General features: G+C 41.6%; 1 protein-coding gene across 1 annotated transcript in view; it reads left to right on the forward strand.

Annotated features, from left to right (window-relative positions):
- Nucleotides 1-25,632, forward strand: part of LOC111147442 (ankyrin repeat and SOCS box containing 4) — a 62,591-nt gene extending 36,959 nt beyond the window's left edge. The window contains exons 3-5 of the mRNA XM_022503452.1: nt 13,232-13,722; nt 23,314-23,427; nt 25,444-25,632. Of these exons, the coding sequence (XP_022359160.1) occupies nt 13,232-13,722; nt 23,314-23,427; nt 25,444-25,632 (794 nt within the window). The remainder of the gene's footprint in view (nt 1-13,231; nt 13,723-23,313; nt 23,428-25,443) is intronic.
- Nucleotides 25,633-26,901: the final 1,269 nt, after the last annotated feature.

Below are 26,901 nucleotides of genomic sequence, written 5' to 3' on the forward strand. Positions count from 1 at the left end.
TACACAAGGGTGAGAGAGTAATGGTTCAGAAGACCATTGTTGATCTAGAAAAAGGTAGTTCTCAACTCCAGACCCTGGAGAGTGTGAGTATTAGAGACAAGGGGCTTTACAGGAAATGGTCTTTCATTTAAGATTTCATTTAAGACAAGACCATGAAAGATACAGGAAAATATATTTGCTGTAGATTGTAGATTGAAAGGGCAAAATTGAAACTAGAACAAAGCAGCCAACTGAAAATACGCTTTGGTGACAGTTAATAACAAACTTGACACTGCACAAAATTGCATCCTTGACAAAGAAGCCGACTTGAGAAACAATCCCAGAACACGCAGAAAATGAAAAGCCCTGAATATGAAAAAAGAAATCTAACCTTTGAATAATAGATGTTTCTAAAGAATGCTTGCTGTTAATAACAAGCGAGACAATATATGTAAAACTCTTAGTGAGTGCTCGAAAAATAGCAGACGTGATGAATATTTTCATAAAGGAACACGCAACGAACGGACGGCCTTTTACCTGCACAGAAGCCTGCTCAAGCCCGAACATGGGGAGACTGAGGCAGATGAACTTCCAGTTGAGGAGGATGGAGATAATCTCAGACAAAATAAGGAGAGGAGCCTAAATGTCTACCCGAGGTCAATCAATTGATCCCAATTCCTTTGCAAACCCTTACGATGATAACCGACGTTGTCAGCTACCTCGGTGTCTCCCTATGCCCTCATACATACTGCAGGCCACTCTCACTAGAGACTATCTGCTTTTCACCCCATCTTGAGACTTTTTCTAAGAAAACTCTAACTTTTTAAGGTGTTGTTAAAAAAGAAAGCCATGAATAATGTACCATGTTTTCACTCGTGTATCTGAGGAGTGGGGTTTAAAAAACTGGGAGAGTTTCTTATCAACTTGATAATTAGGGGGTGATGAAGGTTTTAAGCAAAAAAAAAAAAAAAAAAAAAGGTTTTATAGCTTTGAATATGACCAATATTTAAAACCAAGGTAGAAGAAATTTCTGTCTAAAAAAAGACTTATTCACCCAGAGATGAAATAGGTAAGCTTGGTTCCTGGCAAAACTCATGAAGAAAATAATAAGTCTAGATATCTCTTAAATAAAATAGTCAATGTCAACAATAAAAAATAGCAAAAGTGTCAAAAGGAGTGAGTAAAAGAAAATAGATTGCTTTGAAAGATGGTGGTATGTCATTTCTCTATAATGTTTACTATTGGAAAAAAGAGTGGAAACAACTTATGGAATATTGTGGAGAAAATTACCCACGAATTTGACACTCTTTCAGTGTTACTTTTAATGTATGATGACAACAGAAAAATAGTCTCATGTATTTGAGTTCTTAGAAAATATACCAAAAGGGGGCCCTGAATGAAAAATTTACTAGATACATGACTATTAACTGGACTGTGCAAAATATATGGGATGTCATTCATAAAAGAATTTCATTTTTGTTTTCCAGTATCTTTTTAAATTATTTGGAGAGTCTAGTTTCTCCCCTACTGTGGGTAGAAAACTCAGGTGAGCCCGTGTCTTCTCTTATGACTCTTAAGTAAGAAAAAGTTATATAGTCACTTCGAGTGTCAAAATTCACTTTCTATTCAAAAGCTGGATATCCAGGGCTGCTCATTCAAACTTGACTTGAACTCTCCTTTCCCCTTGTTCAAGTCCACTGCAGACTGAAAGTAGCCAATTGGGGAAGGGATGCATACTCTCTTCCCTCACACAGCACTTCTATCCTTTCTTGCCCGTTTGACCAATGATGGGTTCTAAACCCCTGCAGAGCTGGTGCAGAGAGAGGGGTGGGAAGGGAGGAGAGATTTAAAAAAACAAAACAAAACAGGAAAGTTCTTTTAGGAATCTAGCTTGGCCACTTTCCGAATCTGGCAAATGTTTCTTTCTTTCTTTCTTAAAATATTTTATTTATTTATTTATTTGAGAGAGAGAGAGAAAGAGAAAGAGCATGAGAGGGGAGAAGGCCAGAGGGAGAAGCAGACTCCCCATGGAGCTGGGAGCCTGATGCGGGACTCAATCCTGGGACTCCGGGATCATGACCTGAGCCCAAGGCAGTCGCTTAACCAACTGAGCCACCCAGGGGCCCTGAATCTGGCAAATGTTTAAAGAACTCCAACCAGATAAGCACAGAGAGATAAAATAACTATAGTTTGGTGATTATGAAAATCAAATGCAGTTGTCAAAATTGCATTAGAAGGATCCCCCCCTTTTTTTTTTTTAAATTAAACACAAGATCAACAACCCCAGATTAGATGAATACATTTGAGGAAGGTGGGAGACAGATGGGAGGTAGAGTAAACAAGGGAAAGGGGGCCTTATTTTCCGTGCTGTCTTACAGGAACCCACGCTGGCCAACTATGGCCCCAGGCTGATTTCCTCGAACATGTGGGCCGGCTTACTGCTATAACACCTCCAGCATGCTCTAACAGAGGTGGAAACTCTCAGGCGGCTGGTGAAATTTTGAGTTTAGTTACCTGCCCTTTTTCCTTTCTTAGAGAGCGGGTAGTCATTTAACATTTTCCCCCTTGTGCGGAGGGTACATAATATCCCATGCACTGGCTGTGAGAACTCCGTTTAATTTTTCCGGTGTGGGCTGAGGAAAGGACAGACTGCCTGAATTGTTGAGTCCAATGCAAAAGGTGTAGGCCTTTTATTTAAAAAAAAATGCCAGGAATGGGGTGCCTGGGTGGCTCAGTGGGTTAAAGGCTCTGCCTTCGGCTCGGGTCATGATCCCAGTGTCCTAGGATCAAGTCCTACATCGGGCTCTCTGCTCAGCAGGGAGCCTGCTTCCCTTCCTCTCTCTCTGCCTGCCTCTCTGCCTACTTGTGATCTCTGTCTGTCAAATAAATAAATAAAATCTTTTTAAAAAATGCCAGCCATTTCAGGATGGTGACAACAAATCATTAAACGAAGATGGGGCCGTTCCTGGTGAGGGGCTCTGTGCCAAACCAGCCGCGGCTGCGGATTCCCAGCTGCATTGCAGTAGGGCTCATGCTTCTGCATTTCTAGTTAAAGGCCAAAGTGACCTCAACTTCTAAGCCATCATCGTTTAAAAATTGTTCATTAGTTTAAAAACTTTCATAAGTAACCATGGATAAAACATCGAAGACCAGATTGAGATCGCAGAGCTGAATATAATGACCTTACAGCTTCGACAGTGTAAGTTCTAATGATCAGAAGGGAGGCGTGTTTAAGTGTAGGAGGGCAATAGCTTGGAGGTAAGGTCATTTCCTAAAGGAGGTGGAGATAATGTAACAAATTCATGGACAGAGACCACAATGCATTAAAGTTTCAGTATTCCTACAGAAGAATTAAAACATGATGAAAAGAGCAAACACTGAAAGGAGGAAGGATTAGTATTAAAACAACTAAAACTTATGTTTTATATCAGAAAGTAAAGAATACTACCTAAATTTGACAATAAATAGATGAATCGGTATGTTAGCTGGAGTTATGGAACTAACTGCCAAAAGATCTAAAAGCAAACATAGTTAAATGTCTTTGTAAACGGGTCTATTCTACGAAATTGTCAATCAAGTTCTTTACCTCTGATTTTTTTTAAACAGGTGCCTTATTCTTTAATATAAAATAATAGAAACTTATTTAATAAAAATGAGTTCATCTCAGAGGGAGTTATGATATAAATTTATTCAAGAAGATGGGAGTATGAAAATCATATGTTTTCCCTTATTTTGATTTTCCAGCACCTGCTGCCCACATAGGCAGCACTGTTTAAAGAAATACAGCTGCTCAGTGACTAACGTCGATTTAATTACTTATTAAAAGGCATACCCTATGATTTTTAAAAAATCCAGTAACGTATACCTTATAAAGGATATCCAGTATAAAATGAGAAAGCTGAGAAACAAAAGCAGAAGATACATCAGGATATGTAAGTAGAAAAGAAATACAGGCAAGTCTTCAAGGAAAGATGATGGCATCACCGTTCTTCCAAAGTGGGGGGGGGAAAGATATTTAAATAATAGAAAGGGTATTTTCCTTTTTGCTTAAGTGTAGGATTTTTCTGTTACAATCATATTGGATTAAAATATTTAAAAAGGGCATCAAATGTGCCACTGATGCTAAAACCAAGAAATATTTTAACGTTTTACCACAGATTTGATAAAGTCCATGTTAAACTAGAATGGTTGAAGTGAAAGAATAAAACCCAGACTTCTCACATGGCCTGGAAGGTCCAACATCATGCTTGTGACTTCACTTTTAGGTTCTTCCTCTCACTTTCTTTCTGCTCCTTTGAACGTGCAAGCTTGTCCACCCATTTGGGCCATTGTACTCACGGTTCTCTCTGCCCGGAAAGCTTTTCTCCTTGGTATTTCACAGTTACTCTCAGGTCAGAGGTCAGCTCCTCAGAGCCAGCCCTCGTGGTCACGATCGTTACAACTGGTTTTATTTTCTTCATTGTATTTGCCACTCCCTGAAATGATCTTGTCACCTATTTCCTTGTGTGTTTGTTTTCTGACTCTTGTCTAGTATGGAAATGACGTGAGAGTAGGGATCTTGACCACAGAGTGCGCTGGTGTCTCTGTGTACTTGACACAGAATAGAAACAGTACAAGTATTTACAGAACGACTGAACGAGTCTTGAGATGAGCACTTGATCCCTGTTACTGAAGAGAGCATTTCAAAGAATAGATAAAATACTCCATGTTGAGCTAGTTGGAACCAAAGTTGTCGGTGGCCTGAGGGAAAGCCAAAATCCCCAGGGAATCCAGAAAACAGAGAATCCTCATGTCTGCTCTTCTAACCTAGAGGAAGTTTTGAGAGGGATTGGACTGCAGATCAGAAGAGGATCAGTTCAAATGTAGGACTGGGACAAACCACTTCTCAGTGCCATTTTGCTGTTTCATTATATAAAATAATAAAGTGCATTCCTGGGGTCAAGGAGTAATGTAAATCTTGGGAGTGGCCCCCTGACAGAGGTGCTGGTCTCTGCCATGCAGAATGTTCAAGGAAGTTGTGCACAAAGAGGGTAGAAACAAAACCAACGTTAGCAACCGTCCAGCTGGTCTCTCCTTCCATCCTGCTGAAAGACGGAACAAGGAAGTGAGAACCACCAACACTGTGTGCACACTCAGGAGTATTGGACAGTATACAGATCAGGCAAATAGGTGGAGGGAAAGTCAAAGAGGTGGGAAAAAGAAGATAGCACCTTATTGTTTTAGATCTAATGAGGCTTGGATCTAATAGATCTCACTGAAGTCTTGGATGAAGTTGTCTCCATCAAAAGTTAATATGCTGGGGGCACCTGGGTGGCTCAGTGGGTTAAGCCTCTGACTTCGGCTCAGGTCATGATCTCAGGGTCCTGGGATCAAGCCCCACATCAGGCTCTCTGCTCGGCGAGGAGCCTGCTTCCTCACCTCTCTCTTTCTGCCTACTTGTGATTTCTCTCTGTCAAAAAAATAAAATCTTTAAAAAAAAGTTAATATGCTGAAAGGACTTTCCATAAACATAGTGACCCAATAGGAAGGACTGCCCATTCCCCACCAATCCCAACTCCTACACTTTTATTTAAGAAGTTGATTATTTAGTTGATTACATTCGCCTTTTATTAACCTGAAATTTAACACATACACAAAAGATTTAATTTGTGTTTTTACAACACTGTCTTCTGTCCCAATACTTTTATTAAATAGTCCATTATTTCTCCACTGATTAGTATACCCCATCTAGCATTATTGATGCTTTCTGAAATAGGTTTGTTTCTAAGCTCTACATTCTGTTTCACTGGTCTAGTTGTCTTTCTATGCATCCATCCTATGTTGTTTTAATCACAATTTATTTGGCTATCTGGTAGGGTGAGCACCCCTTCTTCACCACCTCTTCTTTCCTTCTCACTCTTTTTACCCCTCTTTCCCCAAAATGATATGCTCTTTACTCTGTGCAAATTCTGTGGAAAAAATGTTTAAATGGCACCTAATTTACAGATTAACTCAGGAAACATTTTCATCCTTACAATACTGAATCCTCCTATCCACGAACATAGTGAAGCGTCACATTTATTGAAGTCCTTTGCCTTTGATCAACTCTTTATCATTATCTCCATAATGATCTTGTTTACATCCTGAAAAATAAATGAGAAAAACACAAACAACCCACTGAAAAATGGGCAGAGGTTCTGAAGAAACAATAAAAGTGGGAATCTTGTTGTCAAGAAGACACTTCACTTACTGGTAACCAGGGACATCCAAATGAAATAAAAAAATATCATTTTACACCATATAATTGGTAAAAATTAAATAGTTCAATGTTTATCAAGTGTTGGAAGTGATAGTGAACATTTAAACTCTACTGATGGACATAAACTGGTATAACCACTGAGGAATATAATTTAATACAGTAAAAAATGTTCATACACTCGTACCCGGTAATTTTATTTCTCTCTCTTGAGAAATTCCTGCACAATTTAAAAGATATCATTATTATGAAAAACTTAACAATTGTCTTTAGTAGAGGAATAGTTAAGTTGTAGTTTCATTATGTAATGTGAAGCTATTCAGCACCTGAAATGAAGAAAAAACTCAGCTCTCCACCCAAAAACATAATGTGACTAATAAAAACAGGTTGAAAAATGAGATGCCACTTTATAATTTTTATGAACACAAAATAATAGTATATATGTTGTTTATGGGTACATATATAAGTGATAAAAGCACAAAAATTTATAAGGGAATAACAAAAAACATTTTAAGATTTTAGTTGTCTTTATGGAGAAAGAAAGGGAAGAAAGGAGAAATGAGCTGAATTTTTTTGTAAAATTTTATTTTGAAAAAAATTAAATATGGCAAAAATTATCAGATATGGGTAGTGGTATATATGTATGCTTGAATTATTGCATAATTTGTAAAACATCTTAGATTTCATGCTGATATAATACTAGATATTTAGATGCAGTAACACAGTAGATTTCTACCTAACTCCATTTTGCATATAAGGACAAAATACTTTTGAATTGTAAATAGATACAGATATTTTCAAGAACGCAGTTATGGTATAAATCAAGACAAGACTGGACTTGGTTTTATTCAGAGATTTACCAATGTTTTCCCTTATTTTGGAATAACCTCATTATGGCAATGACCTTTGTGGTATTTGAATTACAATACAAAGCATCCATGTCAGTTCAAATACATGGATGTTAGGATTCCACATGTGGGTACGAGCAAATCACTATTTCATTATGGCATCTAGGATAGGCATTAACACGTTGAATTTTGTACTAAACTATATCATGGTATTAGTTATATTATATGTAACAATCATAACTATGTAGTGGTAATTATTAGAAATTACTTTCATTCTGCCTATATTATTTCACTTACATAAAGCTCATTTTGCCTAGGTATTGTACCTATTTATTTTTAAGATTTACTTATTTGAGAGAGAGAGAGAGAAAAAATGCGTGGGAAAGGGGCAAGGGCAGAGGGAGAGAGACTCCCAAGCAGACTCTGCACCAAGTGGAGAGCTGGGCACAGGGCTCAATCTCACAACCCTGAGATCACAACCTGAGCTGAAACCAAGAGTGGGACACTCAACCGACTGTGCCACTTGGGTGTTCCTCTTTATTTTTAAGAGACTAGATATGAAAGTAGATGCTAATATCTATGGATTTCCTTAAAGAACAGGGAAGGCTGTCTTAAAGGGCTGGCCTCGTCCTCTGCCTCCCCACTGACCTCCCTACTTACAGGCTCTTCAGGAAATCAGGTCCATTAGGATAGGAAGGGGGCAGGGGCTGGTTTAGGGATACGGTAGGGGATGTGGATTCCCCAGGTCTGAAAAGATAGAGAAATGACAGTTTCTGTAGTGACAGAGACTTACTTTTTGCTCCCACTTTAAGTAGCTCTCAAGGTGCCAGAAGTTGGGGGGAACGTGGATACTCTAGAGAGGAAGCTTCTGAGGACAGCCCTCAGCCTGTAGGGACTAGCAAAACCCAGCAGATGGCGCCACCACGATGCTGCGCGCTGATGATCAGCCAATCTAACAAATGGGCACGTGAGGCAATTTAATTTTATTTAAAAAAAAAAAAAAAGAAAGAAAACTTGAAGTCTCATAACTAAGACTGATGAAACTGATTCCCTCTGTTGGGAGTAATGAAAGGATACTATCCCACAGCATGGGAGAACAGAAAACATTTACTATAGACTGGTACCGTGTCCCTCAGTAATCCTGACCTCAGCATTATCTTTTCCCTTGGGCCTGGTCTAGCCATTGCTTGTGGCCAGCTCCCACTCTTTCTGCTCAAATTCTTCTGCTGTGTCCCCTCTTCATCCCATTCTTAGTGTACCCAAATCTCTGTCTTCTTTGCCCACAGACGGAATCTGAAAAGTCCTTGTTCTTTATCATCAGTACAAATTGACATTTGTGTGTCTCTCTCCTTTACCAGCATTCCAGACTACTTCTGGGGACCATCGTGTGTACATTAAAGGGTTTGTGAAGGGCCCTCTCTCATTTAAAGTGACTTTATCCAAGAAATAATTTACCCCCGAATGAATTAGTTTATCCCCTAGAATGAAAATTGCTGCAAATTTTTGGGAAGGGCAGTTTACAGAGTAGAGTGTAAAGAAAACTGTTGGAGAAATAGACCATATTTCTGCGTGGAGAGACTCTCTATGGTAAGAATGTCAGTTCTTCCTAAATTGATATCTACACCAAAATAATTTCCAGATGAATCAAATGTTAAACATTTTTTTAAAAATGTATAAAAAACTAAATTGTAATTAATCTGGATAGTTATGCAAACTCTGAAAGGAGAACACTCTAATAGTTTTTTAAAAATGGGAAAATTTGGAGAGGGTGTTTGGGTTATGGACATTGGGAAGCGTATGTGCTCTGGTGAGTGCTGTGAAGTGTGTAAACCTGGTGATTCACAGACCTGTACCCCTGGGGCTAATAATACATTATATGTTAATTTAAAAAATGGGAAAATTTGACTATGAAAGTTAAGGTCATTGTACTTAAGAAAAATCAAAGTGGTTAAAAATTTGGTAGCAATTATGATAACATAAACTTACATCTTATTTTAATGAATGGTTCATATAAAGGAAAACAAAGCAGAAAGCTTACAATGTATAAAAGGACAAAACGTTAGACAATTAACTAAAGAAGAAATATCACAAGTTAATAATTACAGAGAAAGTGTTCAAACTCTAGTAATCAAATGAATTTAGATTCTTTAAAAAAGAAGACCATTTCTTACTTCTAAACTAGCAAAAAAAATTTTTTTAAATGTATAAAGACATGCTGGTGAATGAAATATCACTGCTCCACATCAGTGAGTTATATAACCTGCGACAATTATTCATAAAATTCCTTAAAACAGTTCACACATTTCAGCTTAATGACTCTATGTGGGGGGAATTTATGCCAAGGAAATAATCTTAAAATTTTCACACAAATTTATTAATTGTAGCATTAATTATAAGATCAAAACATTGGGGAAAAAATCCTCATATCCAACAGTTGGGTAAAGTGACTTGTGGAATATGTAGTTCCTTTGAAATAACATTTTTTTTTTTTAAGATTTTATTTATTTATTTGACAGAGAGAGATCACAAGCAGGCAGAGAGGCAGGTAGAGAGAGATGAGAAAGCAGGCTCCCTGCTGAGCAGAGAGCCCGATGCGGGGCTCGATCCCAGGACCCTGAGATCATGACCTGAGCCGAAGGCAGCGGCTTAACCCACTGAGCCACCCAGGCGCCCCTTGAAATAACATTTAAAGTAATTCTGTAACAACACGGGAATGTTTATAGTAGTAAACAGAAGGCAATGTTGGTCAATAAAAATGTTAAAAATTTGTCTAAGCTAATTGTTAGGAAAACAAACATTAAACACAATGACCTATCACTACACACCCACCAGATTGGCTAAAATTAAATAGAGCAAAAATACCAACCACGGATGAGAATGTGACCCAATAAGAGTGCTCACGCGTGGCTTATGGATGTGTAAACTGGACCTGTTTGACACCATCTAATGAAGGGGAAGGTTTGCATACCCAGTGATCCAGTTGTTCGGTGAGCACCAGGGCACAGGAATGTACTAGAACGCTCAGTGCAGCAGTGTTGGGAATAGCCTGAAACTAGAAATGTCCATGAGCAGTAGGAGGGACAGATTGTGGATCACTTGTGCAATGAGACAGAACGCAATAAAATGAACAAATGACAGCTTAAACATCACAACATAGATTATTTTCACAAACATAATGTTGAATGAAAGAAGCAAGTCATAGAAAAATATGTGTTTATTATTTCACATATAAAGCTCAAAGATAAATGAAAGGAAGCTCTCTTGTTTAGAGATACCTACAAAGGTAAAACGATAAGAAATGCATAATAGTCAGGGGAAGATACCTCGGGTAGGTTGGAGGAGTTGTGCTCGAGAAGGAGAGGAGGAAAGAGGATGGATTCCTTGGCTCTGGGAGGTGTTTGTCTTCTTGACCTGGGATATGATCAAAGATGGAGGCAGACACTGGAGTGGTACATCTACAAGCCAAGGAATACCGAGGATGGTCAGCCATCACCAGAAGCTGGGAGAGCAGCATGAAACAGGTTCTCCCTTGAAGCCCTTAGAGGAAGCCAACCCTGCTGACACCCTAATTTCAGACTTCCAGTCTCCAGAACTGTGAATACATTTCTGTGGTTTTAAGCAGCCTAGTTTGTGGTAGTTTGTTAGGGCAGGTCTAGTAAACTATCACATTGTATTTTCACATTAAGAATATTTATTGGGGCACCTGGGTGGCTCAGTGGGTTAAGCCTCTGCCTTCAGCTCGGGTCATGGTCTCAGGGTCCTGGGATCGAGCCCCGCATCGAGCTCTCTGCTCAGCAGGGAGCCTGCTTCCCTCTCTCTCTCTTTCTGCCTGCCTCTCTGCCTACTTGTGATCTCTCTGTCAAATAAATAAATAAAATCTTAAAAAAAAAAAACATTTACTAAGGGGCACCTGGTGGCTCAGTCTGTTAAGTGTCTGCCTTCAGCTCAGGTCATGATCTTAGGGTCCTAGGATTAAACCCTGGGTGGGGCTCCTTGTTCAGCGGGGTGTCTGCTTCTCGCTCTCCCTCTGCCCCTCCCCACGTTTGTGCTCTCCCTCAATCACTTTCTCTCAAATAAATAAAATACTTTTTTTAAAAGAATATTTATTAAAAGTTTCCAAGAATTCATATTTGGGGTCTCTAATTTCTTGAATAAGTCACAAAATCTAAAATAAAAAGTACTCAAACCATCCTACTTTATATATTCTCTTTATATATTCTCTGGAAAATTTGCACTCAAAGATACAATTCAAATATTAAAACTAAAGATCTCCTATTCAGAACAGAAATCTATGCAGCACGTGTAGTTGTACCAAAAGGTCAAGGATCAATTGTAAATATCCAAGTACATTAAAAAATAAAGGACACAGTTTGTTCCAAGTTGGCCTGTAAAATTTTCATCCTGACCCTTTGATTCCTTTCCTTACTGGAAATTCTCCAGTGTCTGAAGTGACCCCGCATTTGGCTTCTGAGGAGCCATTCTTATTCATTCTATTTCTCTCCAGAGCAAAGAAGGGCTGACCCAGAAAGACACCTGACCCAGAACATCTCCAGGGTTGAATATTGATGCACACAGATGGTTCCGTGAGAGACCATTTTTGGTTATAAGTCTGCTCTCTGCAGGTTGGGAGAACAGACAGCCTCTGAGTTTACGGAGCAAAAGTGTTCTCAGAAACCTCACTGGGGGGTTGATTTTGTATAAGGTACTGAGCACATATGTGGGCGTATTGTCCTTCTTAAGTAAGTTCCACATGATCACGGGATGCCATTAAAAAGGCATAAAGAAGCAATACATGAAAAACAGGTTTTTTTAAACATTCACAAAGTGCAAGGTGATTTCTCTAGTTCTTTCAAGTTTTCAAGTACCAAAAGAGAGCACAGTACAGGAAAGATTTCTTCTAGAAAAATCACGAGGTAGGACAGTACAGCGGTAAGAGGTTTTGAAGCCAAGCTGTCTGCTTTCAGACCTCCATTCCATTGTTTCTTAGCTTGATGTTGTTATGAGCCTCTCCAAGTACGAATTTCTTCATCTGTAAAATTAGGCTAAAAATTGCACCTAGGGCAGAGGGTTGCTAGGTAGATTCAATGAGGCAACATATGAGAAGCATTTAGCTCAGAATGTGGCAAATGGTAAGTGCTTAATAAATACTAGTTGCTGAAATAATCATCATCATAATAAGAAAATCTTTCCAGATTTAAACTTGAAGGAGCTATAAAAATTTCCAGTAGAATTCATTATAGAGTAAGCCCCCTAGGGGTCGATGCATTCACCCCATTAAGTTAGGCAGAGAAGGAAAATTTCAGCTTCTTAAGTTGACTATGCTAGTACTTAACACACTCTATCAGAAAAACAAAATTCACTTCGGTTTTCTGGTGAGTTAGTTAAGTGGGTCTGGTTAAGTCATTTCTGCAGGGCCTTCCAAACAGTACAAATTTGTATTTCTAACAACCATTATCAGCCAAAAATCAAATACATCTCTAAGTCATTCTCTTCCTTTCAGTGAGTATTTCTATTATACTGGCTTCGGCCCCTTTCCAAGCAAATTATGACCTTTAGGCTAGCTTGGTGGTCACAGGGTTTTTGTGTTTTGTGTTTCCCCAGCTGTACTCTGAAGGAGCCTTAGACTTGGGTGGCCCTCCTACCAGCTGTTTGCAGTCAGAAGAGGGCAATTTCCATAATCCTAAAGTTTGCTTGGACCAAACTTTCGGGGTTTCCAGCTTTGAAAGAGAAGAAAGACATGATTTTGTGAAATATTCAAAGAAGTTGATATTTAAAACCACCTGTCTGAGCTCCAAAGTTTGCAATATAACCTTTATTTTCAATGATATTTACTATTTTATCGATAAAAGCTATTTACCTACAGGAATCACTTTGTTTTCCCCAATCCATCTGGGGGTAAGAACTCAAACTCAACGGAGCGCTCCAGCTCTGCGGTGGAAATCTGTCCTTCTCCCCCCATCCAACCCCGGTACATTTGCTGCTTGTCCAGGAGGTGGCACTATTGTTTCAAACGTCTGGCTTCCGCTGGGGCCCCCAAAAAGGACCCTGGAAAGAATGGGTTATGGAAAGCAGTCAGAGGTGAAAAGGGAAGCAGCGAGGAAAAGTCTAGAAACCGGGAATAATGTCAAAATATGTTTGCGTAATTGGCTTCCTCCATCTCCCTTTCTAGGGGCCAATGTGAACATGAAGACCAACAACCAGGATGAGGAGACGCCCTTGCACACGGCCGCCCACTTCGGCCTCTCGGAGCTGGTGGCCTTCTACGTGGAGCACGGGGCCATAGTGGACAGCGTGAACGCCCACATGGAGACGCCGCTGGCTATCGCCACCTACTGGGCCCTTCGCTTTAAAGAGCAGGAGTACAGCAGGGAGCACCACCTCATCTGCCGCATGCTGCTGGACTACAAGGCCGAGGTCAACGCCAGGGACGATGACTTCAAATCGCCGCTGCATAAGGCGGCCTGGAACTGTGACCACGTGCTCATGCACATGATGCTGGAGGCGGGCGCGGAAGCCAATCTCATGGATATCAATGGCTGTGCTGCCATCCAGTACGTGCTGAAGGTCACCTCTGTGCGCCCCGCTGCCCAGCCCGAGATCTGCTACCAGCTCCTATTGAACCACGGGGCTGCTCGGATATACCCGCCACAGTTCCACAAGGTGAGGCTACGAACAAGGGTACCCAGTACTGAACCCCTTAGTCAGCAGGGTCCCCAGAGACTCTGAGGATGGCTGGCTCCCTCAACTCTGGTGGTAACTCGAGCTTCTTTGAAGCTTGAGTCTCTGGCTAGCTTCCTTTGCTTCTCCAGCTGGCCTCACACTGACACACACGACCCTGGTGACTTGGTTCTGGTCCAGGTTGGTTTGAAATCTGGGACGGAGGGGTGCCTGGGTGGCTCAGGTTATGGTCCCAGGGTCCCTCTCATCTGGCTCCCTGCTCAGCGGGAAGCCTGCTTCTTCTTCTCCCTCTCTTGCATGCTTTCTTGCTCTCTCTCTCTCTGTCAAATAAATAAATAAATAAAATCTTAAAAAAGAAAGAAAAAAATCTGGGGCTGAGAGCTAAGAATGAGAACAAGAGTGGGAGATAATTTTCCATGCCTCATGTGAGCCCCAGTGAAGAAAGCCACTTTAAGACTCCTGCAGAGGCCAGTGGTGTCGGACAGGAAAATACTTGCTATCTTTTGAGCAGGATGTGTTTTAAATTACGTATGGAATTATTCTTGCTTTAGATTGTTATCTCTGCCTTGTCATTTATAACTCGTTCATTCTGGACTTAGCCGAACTACTATTCATGCCAGGAAAAAAGAAGCCTCGACTTTGGGGTCAAACAAACTTGGGTCTTGCCACTTGTCCAAGAATTTGACTTTGAACACATTACTTAAGCCTCCAGAGCCTCAGTTTCCTCCCCTGTGAAATGGGTACACTCTGCGTTTATGAGATTGCAATAATAGGCAGACGAGGTCCTACATTAGAAGGAGATTAATCCTACTAATAGCACACAGATAGACTCAGAGCTCAGAGGATGGTGCAAACCTTTTTTGCTCTTCCTCTTGAGTCGCTGTCCGTCCTTGCAGAGTGCCTGCCTCCACCCCTTCTCACATCTGCAAGTACCTCTCCCTTGGTCTATGTCCATCTTCTTGCACCACCTGCATCTCATGAGTTGGACCATCTTCATCACACAGCTTCTAGAAGACAATTACTCTGTTTCTACTATGGCTCACTCCACAAAACATAATTTCACGTGTATTTTCTAAGGCTACCTTCTTTCCAGAGAAAAGGATGGAGAGGGAGGAAGGACATGGAGGCATACCTCACTTTATCTGTGAATAATAATAACCTTCTCACAAGTTTGCTTTGAGGATGAAACAAGATAATATTTGAGAAGTGTTGACCCTGTGCCTGGTGCATGGCAACCATTAGAGACATGGCGGCCGTCACTATTTGTTATTATTACATGGTTGTTGATTAGTGGAATCAGTGCTCTGGGCCTGGGTTAGCCACAGGGGCCTCTCCGACCAGGAGAGACAATGTGTGAGACTGCGCACAGACGAAATGTCGTGTTTTAGCCTGAAACTCACTGCTGGTTGACCGTGGATGAAACGGTTCTCTGCGAAAGTAGCTAGACCATCCTTTCCTCTTCCAAATTGTCCCCTTTGAGAGTCAGATTAAGGAGAACAGACCTTCGCAGGGAGTTTCTGCTCTCCGGTGAGAAGTCTCGCAAATGTGAAGAAGGTCCCCAGGTCCTCTCAGAGGTGACAGGGAGGAGGAGGAGGAGCAGAGGCTTAGTGCTGAGTCCTGACTTGGCCATTTATGTGTGTTACGATTTCTGAACAAGTGTCTGATACCTCAGATCTTGATTTCCTCATTTAAAAGAAAAATAGGGTGCCTGGGTGGCTCAGTGGGTTGAGCCTCTGCCTTCAGCTCAGGTCATGATCTCAGAGTCCTGGGATCGAGTCCCACATCAGGCTCTCTGCTCAGCGGGGAGCCTGCTTCCCCCTCTCTCTGCCTGCCTCTCTGACTACTTCTCTGTCTGTCAAATAAATAAATAATTTTAAAAAATTAAAAAAATAAAAGTAAAAATATCAGCTTTTCCAAAGTGTTTCAGGAAAAAGTAGGTAAGATACATCCATCATTCGGCCCAGTAGTGGCGCTCAACAAAATTGTTTTCCTTCATCTTCCTCCTCTCAAAAGGTACACCTCGTCGCCTGGAGTCTGTCCTCCTCACCTTGCTTCGGTGGCTCCTCGAGCCCGTGAATTCAGTGTCTCTTTATGTGTTCCAAGGACATTATCCAGAGTTAGCGTGTTCTTATTCCATTGTATTTCTGTCCTCTGAGCTCCTCCAGTTTGGCCATATGCCAAAGAGATTTAGGACGGGATTGGCTACTGGTTGATGGCTGGTATTATAAACATTTTTGTTGCTACCCAAAAGACAGTGTGAGGGAACTGGCCCCCTTCCAAAGGAAAACTAAAGAAAAACTATTCAATTTACTATGCAGATGCTTCAGAGTGATTTAACACAACTACTCCACAGCCCAACTTTCCAAAGAGAAAGTCATCTTTACGACAAGTAAATGACTGCCTCATTTATCCAGAAGATAAAGTGATTTGTTCTCTTGTGGATGGGGAATTCAGTTTCCTTATTTACAAGGAACAAGGTCAGAGCTGAAGATGCTGTCTTCCAAATACAAAGCAAATTTGTAGAGGGTGTATTTCACTGAAAGCCAATGTATAAATTACATAAAGGGGGAAAAAAAAGAATTATAGGGTCTGCAATTGCTTTCCAGGGTACAAAAGGACATTTGATTTTTTTTTCTCCTGGCATAATTCAGAAGGAAGTGACACCCCAGGGAGCCAAGATTGGGTTTTCTTGTAGGGCAAGAAAGACATTTTTCTAGGGGAGGGAAAGGTATGTGAGAGTTTGGGGGAGGTAAGGATGATTTCTGCTGTTGAACAATGTTGCAAATGAAGCCCAGAGTACAAGCAGTCTCTTTGATCATTAAGTACATTTCTGCACACAGATATATCAATATAAAGAGAATTTCTCGCCGAAGCGGCTTACAGAGGTGGCACTTGTTTTGGGAGTATGTCAGGGAGATTTATCTTGAATCTGTTTTTTAATTTATGCTTCCGGGGCCAGATGATGAGGACAAGTGTCTACAGTCCTCTCCAGGTGCCACCACTGTAGAAAGAAATTTTTGTCCGATTGCTCTTCCATGAAGAGAGAATAGAGACACAGAGACTCACAGAAAGTGAAATTCATTGGTCATCTTCTCAAAGAAACAGCAGAAACTTCTCTCCCTGAGTCCACAGCAGTCCTTTTTCATTTGATGGTCAAGGTTCCTGGTAGTCGGGGTAGAGTGATGATTTGGAGTTCAGTGTCCCGTAAGGATCTCTTTCAATGTTGTTGCCTAGTAGAATAATCACTGAGGCCTGAAGACAGTGTGTGCAACTGTCTTGGTTCTGGAAGAAGCCAGAACTGGCTTGCTAGTGAAGAGAGCTGGGAGGCTGTCAGGCTCTTCAGGAAGCCTTTCGTGCTGGGAGAACCATCTTCTGTAAGCAGAAAATGCAGGGGTCAGTGTCAGCAAAACCCCATGACAGCAATGGGAGCACTGGACTTTGTGCATCTAAAGACTGCAGGTTAAGAACCACTTAATTTCTTTTTCAGCCTAATGAAAGGTAATAAATTCTCTCCCTGTGACTTATGGGAGTACGCCAAGTGCCAACTGAGGCCTCAGATGTGAGAAGGAGGCTCCAGAAATATGAATGGATGGTGTTCCTGTATCCATAACTTAGTTTGAGCTGTTTCTGAATGGGGGCTGAGAACAATGTTGCCGAATAAAATATAGGATGCTCAGTTAAACTAAAGCTTAGGTATACAGTAAGTAATTTTTCACATAAATATGTGCCATGCAATATCTGTGACACAGTTATGCTAAAAATTCTGTGTTGTCTATCTGAAGCTCAGATTTAATCTGGCAGTCTATATTATTATTATTATTATTATTTGTTGAATCTGGGAACCCTAGTTGGGAAATAGGTAATGTGTTGCAAGAGGAGAATAACTTCTAGCCGCCTCTCTTCTGTGGTCAAGGTGTTGGTAGGAAGGGGAAGGTAGGGAATATCTGGGGACAAATTACATGTGTTGGGTAGGGGAGCATTTTGTCTTTAAATATAACTAGTACGGCTTCCATGAAGAGTGAGTGTGACTGGGGAACTAGTGTAGAGCAGAGGCCAGTTTTCTGAGGGGCCCCTTAAACCATGGGCAGAGCCTCATTACACACTTTCTGATTGCTCCATACTTTGTTGTTTTATAATTCCATTATAAGCATACTTTCATTCAAGCCTTGTATTAATTTCAGCTATCATCTCTCTACTAGTGACTCTTACACGTAAATCTCTATTCTGGATTATCAGCTGATCACCCATGTACTTCTCACCACAGATCATCCTTTCAGAAAGGATATCTGGAGGTCTTTAGAGAAGGATGTGGGGTTCCCGATGGTTGCTACGTTTATTTTACCAGCAACAGATTTACATTCGAAAGAGAATTCTTTTGAAATTTCAACCAAACTCAGCCTCATGGTAAAGAGTGTGGTTGTTTGTTTGTTTGTTTGTTTGAAAATATCTGTGCAATGAGATTTGTGTCCTTAAACTACTAATTTCACTGGCCATTATCTAAAAATTAAAACAAGGTTAATCAGAATATATTTGAAAGAGCACTGAACTCAAATTAGGAAGACGTGGTTCAGTCCTCATGCTGCTGCTTACGGTGTGCCTGTCTGGTTTCAGTTTTCTCATCCCCAGATTGGGGGGTGGTGATTAATCTGTAGGGTCTCTTGTAACTCTAGCATTCAATGGTGCTGTGATAGTTTATAGCTAGTGTACAAATTAATTACCCTCAGATTTTGTCTGTCTCTTTCACTTGGAGCTCCATAGCGGTCATCCTCATCCCAGCTCTAGAGAAAAGAGCAGCCGCAGTTGCCTTAATTTTCTAAGACCAAAGTGCTGAGAAATTCCCATCCTAAGGGCCAGGTACCGAGATGGGAGTCCTTCTGGCTACACTTTCTGTAGACACGAAAATGTGGACTCTGCAGAGGTCCTTGAGCCATGGGTCTCTGGGTCCAACCTATCTCCCTACCCACTTAGGGGTTGGTGATATAGGTCTGGTCTTCGTGTGGTGAGGCGCTACTGAAAAGGCCATGGTCAGCAGCTGCACTTTGTGCCCTGTGCCCAGAATATGCACGTGAATGGCTCCTCTGCGTTAAGCAAGTATTTACGTTGTGCTCATTTGGATCCAGCCACACTCACTGATGTAGAGCTTCAGTACATACCGGTCGTCTGTGATGGCTTCTGCCTGGGCTTAAATATGGGACAACTGGAAGCATCTGGCTGCTGGACATGGACTCACAGTGGCTCACGAGAGCTGAGAAATTATCGGGAATTGTGCAAGCTGGTTGTTAAGTGCAGCCATTACGAAAAATTAGATCAAGGGGCACCTGGGTAGGTCAGTGGGTTAAAGCCTCTGCCTTCGGCTCAGGTCATGATCTCAGGATCCTGGGATCGAGCCCCACAACAGGGTCCCTGCTCAGTGGGAAGCCTGCTTCCCCGCTCTCTCTGTCTGCCTCTCTGCCTACTTGTGATCTCTGTCTGTCAAATAAATAAATAAAATCTTTAAACAAAAAAGAAAAATTAAATAAACTTACAACAGAGTTTGTTAAAAACAAAGATAATAGACATTTAAAACATTATTTTCTAATTATTTTCTTTGTATTTCTTAGTTATTTTCCTATACATACCTATGCTCTTGATGTTACCTGGGTCTTTTACACCCGTGCAGTGGAAAGAGTGTGTAATGATTTGTTCCCGCCCATCTCTTCCCAACCATGCATTCAGTGACCTCAGGTTGGTAGCTGTGATTCAGCCATGATGGGAGGATTTACACCACAGAAATCAGCAAATGCTATTGATCAGACTTTGATTTATTGCTTTGCTAATGTCTACACCTAAGAAATTAGTGGTGAGAATGTTACTATCAAAGATTAAACTTGAAAGTATATAGTATTGGTAGCTCTGACATTATAAATAGCACAAAAAATGGGGAAATATGATCCCAGTATTCAAAAACTATTATATTTCAATAAAAAAGTAACTCATATTATTGATGAATGAGTGAAGTTCCAATATAGATCTTCATTGTTTCCCATTTGTGAAACAGTTACTCTCTTGTGTAATCAAATGACCAACCAACCTTCATTTAACAACCACATGGTATTCTTCATTTGCAGACATAGATTTTGGCTATGAATGCAATCTTATATCCATACAAAATTGATACAAAAATCAGTGAAAGCATTCTGAGAGAACCAATTAACTCTGCAAAATAGGAAATAAAAAGTACTGGTTATTTTATTATTCATAAAATGTGGGCTTCACATTCTTTATATTAGTAAAAATTTGTATCGCATTTATGTACATATAAATATACACAGAGTTGTTCCTCTTCCAGAAGACCTGTTATTGAACATATTTTTGCATGCCACTGACTCAAACCTCAGTTTCAAGAAGACTCCCTTATTACTTCTTGAGACCCTCTGATTGTCCCGTTGGTTGGGCTGACACAGTCCTCTACTGAGACCGGGCGTCCTGTTTTGACACTGTGCTCCAGTACATTCTTACAAATCTTTCTTTCCTGATAACCCCACTCTGATGACTCTGCTTCATCTGACCACATTTTGTTGCTCCTGATTCCTGCTGGGTCTGGGCCATTGCAGCTGGGTTTTGATGTGTTGTATTAGAGGAGAGCTGCCTTCTCCTTTATCTTATGCATTTGTAAGAGAAATTCTGCTAAAATGAAACCCCCACCCACCTCTGTCCCAAACCTTATCTTATTCCATTTGACCTACTGATGAGTTGGGTAGAAGAACTGAACTTGCTCGCTTAACTGTGAGCCTAGAGAAAACCTGAATTCTTGGTTCTTCTGTGGAGTAGGAGTCAGGGAACAAACTCTTTACACCAGGCAGAGGCCCATAGTTTGGGGATGCAAATTTAATCTTGGGGTAGACTGTTGGGAAGCTTGATGTGGTCCCATAATTCAACATCTTTTATGTAATTAGTATTATGAGTAATAAAAATGACATTGTGATCTCATCTCATTTTTTAATAGGTTCTAAACTCAGGAGGGAAAGTCATTTATTGGGTCTCTAAAACGCTGTATGCTGTGACGCCAAGGTCTTAAGGATGAGGATGGGTCAGGCCTAGTTACAACTGTGCATCTGTCCTCTATCTGTCTCTCATAGTCTGAGCCCTCCCTGTTTGAATCCACCCAACTCCTGGTAAGCTGGCCTTCTAATCAGATCTGGTGGTTTCTAATCTCTCTTCCTCTCCCTCATTCTTGTGGCTCTGGTGATAACCACCTTCCAGTGCTCTCCTCACTTGATGTCTTTCATTCTGATAGGCCCAATTTCCTTTTGACTTTTGGAGTCATAGGGACCTGAATTTGAATCCCAGCCCTATCATTTATTAACTAAATAACCTTGGGTTTAAACTTTCTCCGTCTTAGATTTTAAATCTGTAAAATGGGTATAAGTATAGGACTAACCTCATAGGGTGGTTTGAAGATCAAGCAAGGCAGATACGCAAAGATTTAACATAGTCCCTGACACATAACAAGTATGCAAAAAATGGTAGCTGTAACTTTTTTCCTTCCCTCTCTCTCCTGCCTGTTAGGCTTCCCCAGGCTTTTTTTTTTTTTTTTTTTTAAGATTTTATTTATTTATTTGACAGACAGAGATCACAAGTAGGCAGAGAGGCAGGCAGAGAGAGAGGAGGGGAAGCAGGCTCACTGCTGAGCAGAGAGCCCAATGCGATCATGACCTGAACCCAAGGCAGAGGCAGAGGCTTAACCCACTGAGCCACCCAGGTACCCCTCCCCAGGCTTTAGACCAGCGTCCTCTACCATTTCCATTTATTCCCATTTAGAGTATTACTGAGCAGTGTGGCATTAGCCAGCACATCCTTTAATGGTGCCCAAGTCTCCACCTCCATCTTGGCCTGCTCAGTGGAGCATTATAGTGCACATTTTTGACCGACATTAAGACTTTGCCTGTAACATATGCTCTTGCCCATGATCTGACCTTCCCCAAATTACCATGGTCTTCCCGTTTCCTCATTCCCATCAGTGGCACCCCTATGTGTCCTTGTTCTCAGGCTCGAAAGCCGCATTCTTTACTCCCCATAGCTGATTAGTCATTAAGCCCCATAGCTGATTAGTCATTAAGCCCTCCTCACGCTTTCTCAGAGCTCCGGTTGTCCTGCATTCTCGTGACTGACCGTGAAGCTAACTGAGAAGCGGTTTGGCGCTCTCTCACTCAGTCTCCACACTGCTCGCTGCCCTTGACATCCTTGTTTTCTCCTCTGTGCTTTTGTTCATGATGCTCAAGGGACACTTGATGATCTTTAAGCCAGTCTCTTATTATTTACTGACTTACACTGCTTGCTCTTTGAAATATGTATGTATTTTCTCTTCAACTAGGTTGTAAACTCCTTGAAGGCAAGAAACAGGTCATAAACTTCTCAGAATTACAGTCACAGGGCTAAACACTGTGCTCGATAAAGGCCTCCTAATGGAATGAATTGGTTGACTATAAGCCTCTCTTGTTAAGAACACGTAACAGTGTCCTATTGCCTGCTAAGCCAGTCCCGAGCTCTTCAGACTGGCATCGCAGGGGGACCATCCGCTGGTTCCATCCCCACATGCTCCTAACATCAGCTCTTTCCTGACATGGGCCCTCCTTTCAGGTGACACCACACACACATGCGCAGACACACACACACATACACACACTGAACTGGGCATTAGAATGATAATATTTCTGTCTCAGTTTTGCCTGGGGCTTCAAGACAGTAGGTTCTGAACAGCCCGCATTGGAAAAAACAATGCTGGATCACTTGTGATGAACGCATAAAGGAGTTGGGGAAACCAAGTGTTGTGAACCTTTGCCCAATGACAATAGGGCTGAGCGTGGCAAGGACTGGGAGTCAGGAAGAACTCTTTGAAGAAAGTCATTTCGGTGCAAAGGCATGTCTCCCTTCCAATGGCAGCGTTGGGGGGCTTTCTCCTCCTCTCACGTCCAGTGACGGGTCTTGAAAAGGACTCCACAGAGAGCTTGATAGATGTTTTCTGGAGTTCCAAGGGGAAAATGGAACCGATGATAAGAAAACTTAAAGGCAAAAGTCTTTGGCTGGTTTGGGTTATCTGTGACAAAGGAAAGAAAGTCGGGTAAATTCAGAGTCAAGAGTACTTTTGTGGCAGGTTCCCTGTGGACCAGTTTTGGGGAACGTCGCAGAACCATCTGGGTCCCTTTGACATGAAAACGGGCCACACTCAGAGGACTTCCGGAGATGGGTCAGTTTGGCAGAAAGAAGCCAGAGGTGTTCCGGTGGACACAGAAGCTGGTGGGGAGGACCGAGGGTTGCAGGGTAGAATGTGTCTTTCATCAGACTCCCCCTTCTTGGTTAGCTCCTCTTTTTTCACTTGTTCCTGAACGTTGAAGGAAGTTAGTGTGATTTTATTAATCCACCCACCTATGCTGGGACTAGCAGTGTGTTTGAAGACTCAAAGGCATGAGGCTTCCCGAAAGCATTTCAGGGTTCCAAGGAGCCTAAGGGATCCGTAGGTTCTCGATGTCTCTGTGAGAATGAATGAATCATAGATGTGCCTTGAACAAATAACGCTGTATGCTTCCTCTGCAGGTGATACAGGCTTGCCATTCTTGTCCCAAAGCAATCGAAGTTGTCGTCAACGCCTACGAACACATCAGGTGGAACGTGAAGTGGAAAAGAGCTATCCCCGATGATGACCTGGAGGTAAAGAATCCACGCGATTTCTGTGGTTTTCACCGTAGAATAGTTTAAGACTGCAGTGGTAGGACAGAAAATTCTAATGAAAAACCTGGTCTTGAGAATGTTTTTAAGACCTACTCAAATGCTGGGGCACCTGGGTGGTTCAGTGGGTTAAAGCCTCTGCCTTCGGCTCAGGTCATGATCTCAGGTCCTGGGATCAAGCCCCGCATCGGGCTCTCTGCTCGGCAGGGAGCTTGTGTCCCTTCCTCTCTCTGCCTGCCTCTCTGCCTACTTGTGATCTCTCTCTGTCAAATAAATAAATAAAATCTTAAAAAAAAAAAGACCTACTCAAATGCAACAAGACAAATGGTTATAAAACATGGGTGCAAGATGGGCGCCTGGGTGGCCCAGTTGGTTAAGCATCTGCCTTCCATTCAGGTCATGATCCCAGGGTCCTGGGATCGAGTCCGACATCGGGCCCTCCTGCTTGGCAGGAAGTCTGCTTCTCCATCTCCCTCTGTGTGTTCTCTCTCTTGCTCTCTCTTTCTCTCAAATAAATAAATAAAATCTTTAGAAAGAGCACAGATGTGAGAATAAATAGATGCATCATGTATGCAGCATTTGGGAATATCTTGAGGATTTCTCCATTTAAGTGCAAGTTGAACATTTGTATAAAGGTGACAGTTTTACTTTCTCCTCAGTAATTTAGATAATTTCATAATAAGAATAATAATAGTAATATTTGAGGTTTATATTGTTACCAGAAGATAAGTCTTTCATGCAGATTATTTTATTTGCTTTTTTGAAAAGATGTATTTATTTATTTTAGAGAGAGAGAGAGGAGAATGAGTGGGAGGGACAGAGGGAGAGGGAATCTCAAGCAGATGCCACACTGAGCATAGAGCCCCACAAGGGGCTCGATCTCACGACCCTGAGATCATGACCTGAGCCAAACAAAAGTGAGATGCTTAACCTACTGGGCCACCCAAGTGCCCCCATTCCATTCACTTTTGGTTATCTTGAAGACTTTAAATACATTAAAAATCCTTAATGAGTCATGCAGAAAACTATTGACAAAGCTGAGTTCGGACCCTGCAAACCGACTTTGCTGCCTTGGTCGACCAGACCTCCCACTGCGTCCTCTGTGTTAGCAGTCACAGGCTGTCTCCAGCATGCGTGGAGAGGTACCAGGCACAGAATGCAAAGTTCATGGGGCTCAGAACCTGATGGCTTAGGCGCAATCGTACTCTGTTACTTTGGAACTACCTTACCCTTAAAAAGTTACTTATAATCTGCGTCAGGGTCATTAATAGAATAAATATCTGAATGTGTGGGCCACATAAGGCATATAAAGGGTGTACAGTAGTTTTTTTTTTAATTTTTTAAAATGATTTTATTTATTTGAGAGAGAGAGAGCATGAGAGGAGAGAGAGATCAGCGAGAGAAGCAGACTCCCCGCCGAGCAGGGAGTCCGATGTGGGACTTGATCCCAGGACTCCAGGATCATGACCCGAGCCGAAGGCAGTCGCTTAACCAACTGAGCCACCAGGCGCCCCTACAGTAGTATTTTTTTTAAAAGATTTTATTTATTTACTTGGCAGAGAGAGACACAGGGAGAGGGGAACACAAGCAGGGGGAGCAGGAGAGGGAGAATCAGGCTTCCTGCAGAGCAGGGAGCCGGATGCGGGGCTCAATCCCAGGACCCTGGGATCACGACCCGAGCCGAAGGCAGACGCTTAACCACTGAGCCACCAAGGTGTACAGTAGTTTTGTGACTAATTTCAAATTGCAGTTTTGATATACGCTGGCCCAGACAGTTCACATGAGTATCTTTTATCTCATTTCCCAGGTTCTGAATTGCAGAACCATATCACCATCTCAGCCCCCGTCTCAATTTCATGTTTAATTTCGTCTCACTGTCAGAGACCCTAAAAAGCTGCCACTGTGTGTAAAGTAGGGACTAAACGTGTCATTGTTGATTTCTTTAGATGTAAACCCTGGGGCTTTTCTGCCTCTAACCCGTCTTGCCTTCCTTTACAGAGATACTGGGATTTTTACCACTCGCTCTTCACTGTGTGCAGTAACTCTCCAAGGACTCTCATGCATTTATCGAGATGCGCCATTCGAAGAACGCTGCACAACAGATGTCACCGAGCAATTCCTTTGCTTTCCCTCCCATTGTCATTGAAAAAGTACTTGCTTTTAGAGCCAGAGGGAATCATTTATTAAGCCTTATGAGACAGAAGTTCCCAATCCTAGCTATTTAAGTGGACTCACCGGGTAGACACAGTTTGCATAAATAAAATGGTACTTGGGTTGATTATAACACTTCAGGGATTTCAAAACACTTGACAAACTCTGTGTCATTAATTCTGGGATATCACGGTGAGGGGAAATAAACAAGAGTAAAGTTAAGGAATTCTCAAAGACAAGAATGTATCCAGTAGGTACTGACAGCAGTGATAACTAATGTGTACGGTGTTTTTACTTGGTGCCTGATATATTTTTATAAAATTTTTCATATATCATCTCATTTGAAACGGGACCCAGTTTTTCTTACAACCAATCTCATTCTCTCCCTTATCAGTGGTAGGTTTATATTACGGTTTCAGTTGGCAAAATCATAGGCTTTGTGATTGGCCTCTTAATCTCGGTGGCTTCCCCCCACCCCCACCCCCACACCACCACTGTTATCACTTAGCAGAGATTATGGTCACTAATTTTGCAAACTCCTATCCCCACTTTAAGCTCTTTATAACTTACTTTTGGTGAAGAGAGCATACAAGCCTCGTCAAAACGAGATCTTTGAGTTAAAGCAGAAACCCAAATCGAAGACCTATCCACTTACTAGTCAAAAAATGGACATTTCAACATATGCTCATTGAGCCAGAGGCTGGAGATGCGTTGAGGACTCTCCAGTGAGGACTCTCCAGTGAGGACTCCTGGTCTCCAGAATCTCACCGTTCAGCAGAGGATCCGGACATACAAGCAGGAAACTGCAATGTCAAATGTCAGGGGCAACAGTACAGGGTGCAGACTCATTTTTAGTGCTTGTGTTTAGGTCATGTTTCTGACCTGAAGTGTGAGTCTCCTTTTAAGCATGAATATAAAAGAATGAAGGCATTGTGTGTCATAGAGGGAAGTCCCGCTGCTGTTAGTATAAATGTATTCACTTTCCGTTTCTCTGAACATCCAGAAACTCTTTTTTTTTAGTAGGATTTCCTGTTTAGTACCGTCCTTGGGAAAAAATATTGCACACTCTGTGCCTCCCATGTACGCGACCATGAAGTTTAGTAAGACGTGTACAAGGAGGAGTGTGAAGGGAAGAACTTCAGTTGGTGACTTGGTCTTGTTGTGTAATAATAGACTGACATTTCAGAGTATTTTAGCTGGAAGATAAGGAGCACTTCGCTAGCGATGGCTGGCTCCCAATAGAGCAAATAGAAAGACTTTTTGAAAATGGTTTAAGTTTGAGACACTTGGAAAGATAAGTGTGTC

Source organism: Enhydra lutris, unplaced genomic scaffold, assembly GCF_002288905.1.
Source record: "Enhydra lutris kenyoni isolate GAN:26980312 unplaced genomic scaffold, ASM228890v2 scaffoldscaffold16, whole genome shotgun sequence".
Classification (NCBI taxonomy): domain Eukaryota; kingdom Metazoa; phylum Chordata; class Mammalia; order Carnivora; family Mustelidae; genus Enhydra; species Enhydra lutris.